This window comes from Patiria miniata, unplaced genomic scaffold (assembly GCF_015706575.1).
Source record: "Patiria miniata isolate m_02_andy unplaced genomic scaffold, ASM1570657v1 HiC_scaffold_4, whole genome shotgun sequence".
Taxonomy (NCBI): domain Eukaryota; kingdom Metazoa; phylum Echinodermata; class Asteroidea; order Valvatida; family Asterinidae; genus Patiria; species Patiria miniata.
Genome location: NW_024037071.1, coordinates 2928742 through 2939112, shown reverse-complemented (window position 1 = coordinate 2939112; position 10371 = coordinate 2928742). Strand labels below are relative to the sequence as shown.

General features: G+C 43.2%; 1 protein-coding gene across 1 annotated transcript; it reads right to left on the bottom strand.

Moving 5' to 3' along the window:
- Positions 1 to 296: 296 nt before the first annotated feature.
- On the bottom strand, positions 297 to 6798 carry LOC119740192 (monocarboxylate transporter 12-like). The gene is made up of 4 exons (XM_038215413.1): positions 6232 to 6798; positions 2919 to 3062; positions 1291 to 2130; positions 297 to 770 (listed from the first exon to the last, which is right to left on the bottom strand). The coding sequence occupies exons 1-4, from the start codon at positions 6434 to 6436 to the stop codon at positions 643 to 645; spliced, it is 1317 nt and encodes a 438-aa protein (XP_038071341.1). The 5' UTR covers positions 6437 to 6798; the 3' UTR covers positions 297 to 642.
- Between the last annotated feature and the right edge of the window lie 3573 nt (positions 6799 to 10371).

The following is a 10371-nucleotide window of genomic DNA, read 5'->3' as shown; positions in this document are numbered from 1 at the left end:
TATAAGCCTATACATGTTAAATATACTAAAACACCAGCGCTCAAGTATGCGGAGCCAAGTCTTTGCTCGTACCCACCGCCCTGCAAACAGGGCGCTGGGAAGGGCTGATGAGCTTCACAGAATCTTGTGAAGGAAGTGGGGATGGCATTCTGGGTAACTTATCATGACCTATGTATAAAGACATATGGCTGCAGCTGTTTAAGACTGCGGTTAGCGAATGCGCGCAAATGCTATCCGAAAACTTTCTCGTAGAAATGCATACATTCCACACCTGATGTGATTTCTTTTTCATTGTGGACCATGTGGACAAATTTGAGCGTCGCATAATATGCAATTTGACCCGTCGTGAATTCGGAACGGAGCCTGAGCAAGTGACGGGAATTGAAAATTTACAAAGCCGATATGTTTTACAGATTTTCCTACATTATTACACTTTTGAACGAAAATGATTTTGAACATAAATAATGATGTATGAATGGAATAAAAGAATAGTGACTCGGTCTTAACGGCCGTTTAAAACCTTGCAGGGTCGTGGCCGTGATGACTTACAGGTCACGGGTCACGCCAAATCTATCCAATCAGAGCTTATGTTCATCAGCCCTTCCCAGCGTCCTGTTTGCAGGGCGGGGGTACGAGCGAAAGCTAAGTCAAGTTTTGCGATTTCTTGGTGTAGATAAAATATAGAATTATGCAGAGTGACGTCATCACCATGGTGCCACTGAACATGAAAAAGGCTGCTTTGAAGTTACAACCTCCCTCAAACAGAAGGCCTGCAGAAAATGAAACGAAAAAGTTATAAGAACTTTTAAATATCATAGACCTAAAATAATAAGAATGTCTGAGGCCGATGAAAGCTCAGCTCTATTGCCAATTTGCTGATTACCATGAATTAAATTGGCACAAAGCGCCCTCTCTCGACAAAAAATATGATTATGTGACCTTATTTGGCTGCTTACATTCACTTATAAAAAACGTACCATCAAATTAAAGTTTGACTTATCCTCCCCCCCCCCCCCCAATAAAAAATAAAACAACAGCAACAACCGGGGGAAAATCAACAAAGACAACTTGACAAAACTGAAACACTAACTTAGAAACCCCAAATAGTAAGAGGGCGCTCAAACATTTTACTGCACGGTCAATTTCTGGGCCATGGACTGTAGCTATTCATGATGTATATAAAAAAATATTATTAATGTCACAAAACATATGACTCTTGGAGTAGGGACAGGCCATAAAGCACAAAGGAAATGGCATGTAGGCCTAGGCCTACCGAGCAGGTTAACCAACCTGTTACGAGCCCAGCAACTGGGTAGGACAGACCCGAGATGAAATTCTGCCAGCTGTAGAGGAAGACGACGTGGTCATCTGTAGTCAGGTACCGGGTCATAATCAGGGGGACTAGGAACAGACTCTCCACGCTGGCGCCAATCACCGCCGTGACGGCGATCTGGCCCACGAAGGAGGAGATTAGAGGATCCAGAGCGTAGCAGACGATAGCTAGACTTGTCCCAATCCCCATCACGATCCAGACGGAGAGGACTCGGTAGTGCATGACCACGGCCGTCAGTGACAACCCGAGGAAATTCCCCACGCCCCAGGCCGTGGTAGTAAAGGAGGCCTGGTACTCGTCTAACCCCAACGACAGCGCGTTGGGAACCATGTAGATGACGATCCCAGCGAAGCCGAACTCACTGAACAGCTTGATGGCGGTCAAGAACAAGAATCTGACGTCCTTGAAGACATCTAGACCCATGGCCGAGATGAACTGACTGCAGCAGACAGCACCGTCCTCACTACCATCCAAGCACCCTCTGTCGAAGTCGTCAACGCCGGAGGACGGGACGCCAGACGTGACCTTCTGATAGCGGAATCCTCCACCGCCACATCGCACCACTGGCCGGCCTACCAGAAAGCCACAGGCGGTCAGATGGAAATTGAAGGCCCCTAGGATCATCGTAGCACCTCGCCAACCGTACCAGTCCATGAGGAGCTGAGTTACCGGTCCGTAGACCATCATGCCGACGGGCGCTCCGGACTTGGCGACGAAGCTTGCCAGGGCGTATCGCTCATGGAAGTACAGAGCCATCTGAGAGAAGGTAGTCTCCTTGACGCATGCGGCCCCGGCGCCTGTTGGCAGGAAAACAAGTCAAAGGGTGGTTTCAAAACTTGTATAGTCGACATTCCTGATTATCGATGATAACTTTAACGGCCACGGGCCATGTAGTTCTGCATGATTTACCGATACAGCCGTAGGAGCAGATGCTGCATTGTCTCCTTTAATTGGTGGTGACCCCATCCCCAACACCGACGCCGCGCACCTGACACGACCCACCGACAAACTTGCACATATGTGTTTTACTATACTCATGATGACATGATCCTTTCCTTCTTTTGTTCCCTTTTGTTTGTACATGCACTTTTTCTCGACAGCTCCCGAAATGTTTGTACACGAAATCTCCCGAGGAGGGCCGCGCCTGGGCCTAGGTCCTCGGTCCCATTGAAATCGCACACGCCCCATTGTCCCAACTCCCCAGTCTGAATTGATAACCAACCCGCACAGCTTAAAACAAAGTTTCAGAACTTAGATGGCAGTTGCGCAGTCTGGGATGTTAGACGGCCACACCGACTATAAAGGCCATGCTGGCACTCTGATAAATCGAATATTTTTCTGGTTTGGTTAGGATATTTCAGTGGTTTAGCGTCGGTTGTCGAACCAAATTCTATGCGTTGCCAACTGTTATTGTCCCCCGTTCCCTATATGTACTACCCCCCCCCCCCCAGCCCGTTGTCGTACGCAGAGAGTGTAATTTCTAGATGGGGGTATCACTATCGATACATGCGGACTGTCTGTGACCTCGGCCAAGCCTAGGATGGGACGGGGGGGGGGGGGCAGTAACCGACAGGTGGATTTATACCTGCAATAACCGCCATGGCCACCGTCAATTGGAGCAGACCTCCACTGAAGGACGCAAGCACAAAGCCTGCCCAGCTGAGCAATCCACCCACGACCACCACCGGCCGCACGCCTACACGGTCCGAAATGGCGACTGGAACAGGAGCTGCAGCGGGACAGATGTAGAAATAACAAGACCCGGGTTAGCCCATTCATTGGCATTACGGGTGATTCTATTAGATAGCACTGCCCAGGGGAGACGGGCAGTCAGTCAGTCAGTCAGTCGGTGAGATCGAAGCAAAGAGGGTTGGTACCTATACCCTGTATAGACCTTTCTGCGCTTGGTTGGCAAACTGCATTTTTGCCAACCACGGCCTGCAAAACTATGGAAGGTCCAACACTGCAAAAATGAAGAAGAGTTATTACAGATCACCAAAATATTATTTGATACTTGAAAATACAACATTTTCAACAAAACTACAAAACAATTCCCACATATGCCTTTTTACTATGTGTTGATGGCGTTATGAGGACTTTTTTGGAAAAATATGTTGCCAACCTTGGCTTCAATTTATGCGCTTACGGCAGCCCATACAAAATGGCGCCAATGTTTACAAACAAAAGAAAGGCCTATAAAAAACAAAGATCGATTTGTTCGTTTAAATTTGGCGATTTTTTTTTTTTGGGGGGGGGGGGCATTACCTAATAGACAAAGTGTTCGTGAGGTTTAAAATTGTTTTCGAAGAAAAAGACCATTTAAATATGTTTGTTAAATGAAACGGTTTCAGGAGTGGATGTTTAAACATGATGAGATTACTGCACTCTGTCGTTGAGCCAAAGTTGTATATAAAGAAAAAAGAATCGTACTGCGGAGACGTTTCTATAGTAAAAATAGAAATTCGGGAACAACAAACAATCTGGCAAAAGAGATAGCCGTGCAGGATGTAGCAAAGGAGCAAGGGTTCAAACTCCTCGCATACCCACAAATGGGAATTAAAAAAAAAGGAAATAAACAAGAAAGGGGGGGGGGGGACACGGGGGAAAAAGAGACTTTTAGCTTCTTTAAAGTAATACATGTTGTATAGGGCCTACAACATTTACTTTTTTTGCTGTAATTTTCAGAAATGGATGGATGTGGGAGCTAGTCTTTTATAGCAAGTATACATGTATTGTTACACTGACCTTGTGTGTTCATAAAAATGCTGGAAAAACCAAGAACAACATGCTGTTCTTGTAGTTTGGTTTCCTGAACCTATTTCAAACGAAAACAAGTTATAGACGTCGGGGAATTGTCAGGTCGGGGAACCAGATTAGCTGGCTTGAACCAGTCCACGGATGTGTCACTGATAGCAAACAAAATGCGGACAACTAAATTTGGTAAATTGGGGACAGGATTTGAAAAAGGGTCACTTTTTCTTCCAACGACTGTCGACCGACCACCGTTGGAAATTGATACAAAACTCCATTTTGATACAAAATGACAGCACACCAGGTGTCCTAATTTCACAGGATGCTTGAAAGTATTATCCACGTACAGTCCTTTTTGTTAATTTTTGTTTCCGTATCTTTTGTAACAGTCATCGCATTCATTGATCCGTATATTTATCGCTTTCGGTATTGTAATGCGAAATGAGGTCAATGCAGAAAATTCGGGAACGGCTTTCAAGAACGAAAAACTAAAAAGAAGTATTGCGGTGTGGGTACGTGGCCCCAGGCTCAAATTCCTGACGCTACTGATAGATTATTGTTTTTCTGACAGAGCCTGTATCTACTCAACAGAGACTGTATTGTTACTAATAATAACATTCATTCAGCAACCAAGGACACTTCTGACAGTAGGAAAAACGATAACGATAAAAAAGAAGAATATGTTATTAAGTTTAAAGTAAGGATTTAAAGGGAATTTACATTTGCTTTTGCTGCAATTTTCAGTAGTAAATGGAATTGGGGGATTAGAATGTTAGAGCAAATATTGTTAAACTGACTTGTTTCACGTTGTAGGCTTGAAGATGCTGGAAAAAATCATGTTCTTGTAGTCTGGTTCCCTGACCCCACTTAAGATGAAACGGAGCAGTTTGTTGACTTTCGAATTGAAACTTGAAGAAAAATAATGAAACGGGGAACGCATCTTTGAGGCACTCAGTTGCAATTCTGATTGCATGTTACGTCATGTTGCTTAATAGGAAATCTAACGTGGGCTTTGACTTTCAATTTTGACATTTTAGCACTTGTGGTAAAAACAATATGTACATAATAAAGAATGGTAATTTAAGTGCTGATACGTGTAGTTTGAAGCATATTCCAAAGAGTACAATAGATATGATAAATGCGCGATATGTTGAAATACCTTTATTGTTATTCACATCAGTGATACAATAAGAACACATTAAGAAATTACATTTATTTATAAATAAAAACATCTACATTTTGTTCATTATCACACAGAAAACGTCAGACATGGACAAATTCAGCACACATACATGTACATACACCAATGTAGCAGTGGTAAAAAGGAAGAAGGGGGGACCTAGGACTCAGGCGTAGGAACAGGGGGGAAACCCTGAAAGGGCCTGGCAAGGTAAAAAGGGAAAATTCCACCATCTGGAGGGGGACAAACCTATAAAGATGGCAATGTGGGTGGAACATGTATTAAAAGGGAGAAATTTAACATGCACAGAATACTTGCAATTAACACATAAAACCCTACCATCAGGAGAGAAAAAAAGGAGAAAAAAATTGCACATTCAAAGGCCTTATTTGATGCTCAAGTTCCAGTCAAAGTGTCAAACTAGGGAACTTGTACAAAGGAAATGAATTTTGCACAGATCTTACACTCGCAAAGGATGGCTACTAGGGCTATTATAATGGAGCGCCTAAAGGAGAGTGAAAATGGCCAATCACACTCAAAATCCCTATGTTCCAAAAAAACCCAATAACTGCATGTATAAGTAAAAGTTAAAAAAAAAACGAAAATCTGTCACAAATCATATCCACAAATAAAAAAATGGACATGGACTGGAATTAACACTTAAAAACCCTAACATCGGTGGAAAAGAGTTTCCTAAAAACAGTTAGCCCGATGGGCAATAAATAAAAAAATAAAAAAATTATACCCCGTATACACTTGGGTATAAATTATCTTTGTGTTAAATGAGCAATGAATAATACCTGTATCTTGGAATTCAAATGCGTGGCTCTAAATACGGAAGAAGTCGAGGATTTGAGACACGTTTATGGGGATAAAGTATGTTTAAAAAGGGCGACTATGAGGACAAAGAAGCGTAGTCATGCCTTGATTAGAGATCTGTTTCACTATTGAAATAATTAATACTTACACAGCGCAAACTGCATCCCGTAATACATTGCATCGATCAGTCCGACGGTCCACAGACGCGTTTCAAAGTCCTTACTTTTGTTAGTGAGGAGGACGCCCCCGGCCTTCAAGTTGCCGTAAAGGATGAACTGGGTCAGAAAGGCGGCAAACACGACCGCCCAGCCCACGCCCCCTTCCCTGTGGCTCCCTTTCCTCGATTCTTGCATCCTTGTCAGCGATCGAGGCAGTGCGGGGTTGAAATGAAATGAAGCAACTGCAAGTTTTGTGGGTCGTCGACCCCGCGTTGTAGTGTTCACTTATTCGACCAGTGTGGTTTCACGAAAGTTACGAACTGTACGAACTGGACGTGTTGCTGTCAAAACAGCCTGTGTTTTTTTAACACATCGAATCTGATCTTTGAATCACTGAATACGCTGATTCCACCAGTAGCGCGTGATACCAGCGTAAAGGTCCATAATTCGTTTAACTCACAGAAAGGGTTGCCCGTATACCGTCGGCGTTGATAGTCAAACTAAAATTTTCATTGTGTTGGAGCCCGTCATTCAGTTTTCTCAGCTCCCATCGATAATCGGAATGCCTCGTGTTGTATAGGCATTCCTAGGCATAGCAAGGTCATTTATATAGGGCGGGGATGCTTGAAAAGTGCACTTGCACATCCGTGCTAAAATGTCACATAGACACGTTGTTTTTCTCTGGACACTATGCCTCCGTAACATCAACTGGGGGAGGGGGCTGGTACCATCTGTCGATTGGGGCGCAACCGACGATTGTGCACACACTTACGAACAATATATGGTGCTTTTATTAAAGGCGAACCATGCACGCAGCCGTAGGGCACAAAAAGGGCACGATTTTTTTTTAGGGGGGGGGAGGTCATACTTTTTCAGAAAAAAAAGGCACTTGTTAACAAAGGAGGGTCTTTAAAAAAATATTTGGGGTAAGCGCTGGTGAAAAGAAGGATGGAAACGGGCATACCCCTTTGCTGGTTGTGTTGAATTTGTTTCAGCATTAGGGGACATTGAACAATAGAAGACAATAGGGTACAATAGGGGGTGGGGTGGGGGAGGGTGGGGGGGGGGGTTGACCCTCCACCCCCTTTTCTGAATTCACGCTTGGGGTATATCCCCCCCCCCCAGACACACACACACACACCGGCACTTTTTGACCGTGGGATGGGCCATTAGATGGGGTATCCCCAGAACTTTTGGTGAACGTTAAAAACAAAAATATATAGCTAATTAAAAAAATTAAAAATCGAATATGAACTTGTTAAAATATCCAAATGAATGAGACAAAACGCTCATAAAACAGCTGTAAACTAAACGTGTCTCAGATCTGCCTTTATGCGGCTCTATGAACAGCGCCACCTAGTGTCGAATGGTGTCCCGCATGGACACCAGTTTCGGTGATTGCAGGACAACGTGCCCTTTTAATTACTACGAATACGAAGACACACATGTTGCATTAAAGGCCAAGACTGATATAAGTTTTTGCAGTAAAATAGAAATGACGTTTATTTCTCAAATAAGAAGTGGCAGACAGACCTTTGTAATAAAAAAAAAAAATTAACCACGGCACGAGACTGATCACTACACTGTTATCTAGTTACACAAGTTGAAACCCGAACGTGATCAGTGTCGTAGGCAATTATTTGTTTAATTCCAAAAGGTCTATCTGCCACTGCTTATTTGAAACACAAACTTCAGTTTCACTGCACACAATTACAGAATTGTTTTGGGGATCGACTGAAGCTCTCTGATAAGGGCTTTTATTATGGGCTACTTTGCGCACGAGTACACTGGTTCCCGGTCTCTGCATTATCAAGTCTGATTGTGGGGCGGGAACCAGTCGAAATTTGTAAATTAATTAATCATCCCATAGGCCTAACTAAATTTGGACCGCTTTTTTCGGTTCGAGCCTTTCGCCCAAAACAGCTGAATTTCATTTGTAAAGATAAATTAAAAACTGAAATCTATTTGATTTCGTTGAGAATCCTCGAAATAACTTCTGACAAAACATCCTTAAATGTGAATTTCATATGGAAACAGGCATCAAATGCTCCTTTAATCAAGGGCGGATCCAGGGGGGGGGGGGCCAACGAGGGCCATGCCCCCCCAAAAAAAAAAAACCAATTTTTTTTTTTAAGTGACGTTGCAATAAAGGCATGCAGTGCGTACACCACCATCTTTTCCTCAAAATAATTTAGTTTAAGTGGTCAAAAATTTCCTCAGATCGCACCACAGAGCATCTAGAATCCAAAAATGTTCGAATCCGAACCCCTCGCCATAATTGTTGGGCCCCTATTTGGGGGGACCATTTTTTTTGCTCCCCCCCCCCGAAAAAAAATTAAAATAGTGTGCTGGATCCGCCCTTGTCTTTAATGGGAAACATTGGATGATGTTTTAATTTATTTTTGTTTGTTTGGGGGGAAGAGTCTTATTTCTGACACCATGATTGTTTATGGCATGTTGTTCTACAAAACTGGAGTCAAATTCCAGTGCATGCGGTCCCGGAAACAACGTACATCTGGCCTATAGTCGGGTCCATTATCAGATCAAGTTTAATAGAGCGTATTATGAAATGTGACTGCGCCAAATGAACTTGGACACGTGAATGACAAACTTGCTGATGCTTAAAACTATATATCTGATATTATATGCATGATACCTGTCACGTCTATTTCTATTTGTAATTTAACACTCTGTATATTTTGTCGGCATGTGGCAATTTCCGTTGTACGTTCACGCATGAAGGTTCATTCTCCTATTTCTACTCGTATTTCTGTTTGTGCTTTATTCCAAATATTTGTTAGAGAAAATGAAACTCTGCACCCCTCTTGTTTAATCGAATGAAAGCTGAAACGTAAACTACTTCTGTGTCCGTTTAGATTTCTTTCAAGTTCTTCGTGCCTAAACGGAGGCTCTGTTGGCGTTTCGGGTTGATTGCTGCTCTGTGGTTTGGTCGCGGCCCGTTGGCGTGAATGGGGTGATCATTCAACCTCGTCCCCAGTGCTTACTTTATTTCCAATCGTGTTTCCAACGGTAAGCCCTGGATGGGCAACTTTCTTCCTGTATCCTGATTCGATATCGCAATTGGCTAGTAATGGATTTTTATCGTGTACTTGGTGTTGTTATTCACAACATGCAGTACGTGTTTTCGCGATCATTCGTCCACGGCAACTATTCCTTTCCTTTCCAATTGGTTCATATTAATATGAAATGTGATAATGCATGTTGTCTCGATAAGATCGTAACAGTTTAATTAAATAAATCGTGTTTTCGTAACTCACGCTGTGCTCGCGCTGCCGAAGAATTGACTCTGTTTTTATCCCAGACACCGCATACAAAAACGAACAATAATGTAACGCACATGCAGGCACCAAACTTTTCCTCATTTGCATACGTGTTCAAAAATCTTGAACATGTAAATGATCCAATACCAGGGTGACAGAGCAGGTAGTGATGGGCGCGTACTGCTCGACACCCTGGGGTCGAAGTTGGTGATCATTATGGGTGACTGCTCTATGTTCCGACACCCCCATGTTCCGACAACCCTCACATAAGATTGTGTTACTCCCGGTTGCGAACCTTTTTTTTCCCCCAAAACGACATCTGTTTCCCATCTCCTGATTGATCTATTACATGCATCATCTAATGCCTTGTTCTCCACATTACAAACCCAAGATAGGTTTTACGTCTTGTTCCTAAACATTACTACCTCTCTATCCATAGGACATTTTTTTTTTCAATTTTACCGGAGATAGCCGTATTATTTTTATTTTATTTCCCCCTCCCTTGAAACCACCCCTAAAACGGTTGCCCATCTCTGGGCCTGCGTCTAAATGTAGCCTCCCCCCCCCCCCCGCCTCTATGCGAAATAGGCCCCCAAGTTGGGATTTTGTGAACGAAGTCCCCCGAGTCGGAAGCCACAAGTTACAAAAAGCTGTATCTCCCTGAAATATTTCTAAATAGTGTTAATTCCAAGTATAGGCCGCAAGGACATCTTATTCAAAATTACCGTGTGGGTTCGCACAATTTTAAACAGTATTAATTCCAAGTATAGGCCGCAAGGACATCGTATTCAAAATTACCGTGTGGGTTCGCACAATTTTAAATTGAGCTCGCGCATAAATTTACAGCTT

Coding starts and splice junctions, on each gene's coding strand:
- LOC119740192 (XM_038215413.1), bottom strand. CDS start 6,436: ATGCAAGAATCGAGGAAAGGGAGCCACAGGGAAGGGGGCGTGGGCTGG. Junction 3,063..6,231: donor CGGGATGCAGTTTGCGCTGT/GTAAGTATTAAT, acceptor GTCCCGCTGCAG/CTCCTGTTCCAGTCGCCATT. Junction 771..1,290: donor AGTTGCTGGGCTCGTAACAG/GTTGGTTAACCT, acceptor CATTTTCTGCAG/GCCTTCTGTTTGAGGGAGGT.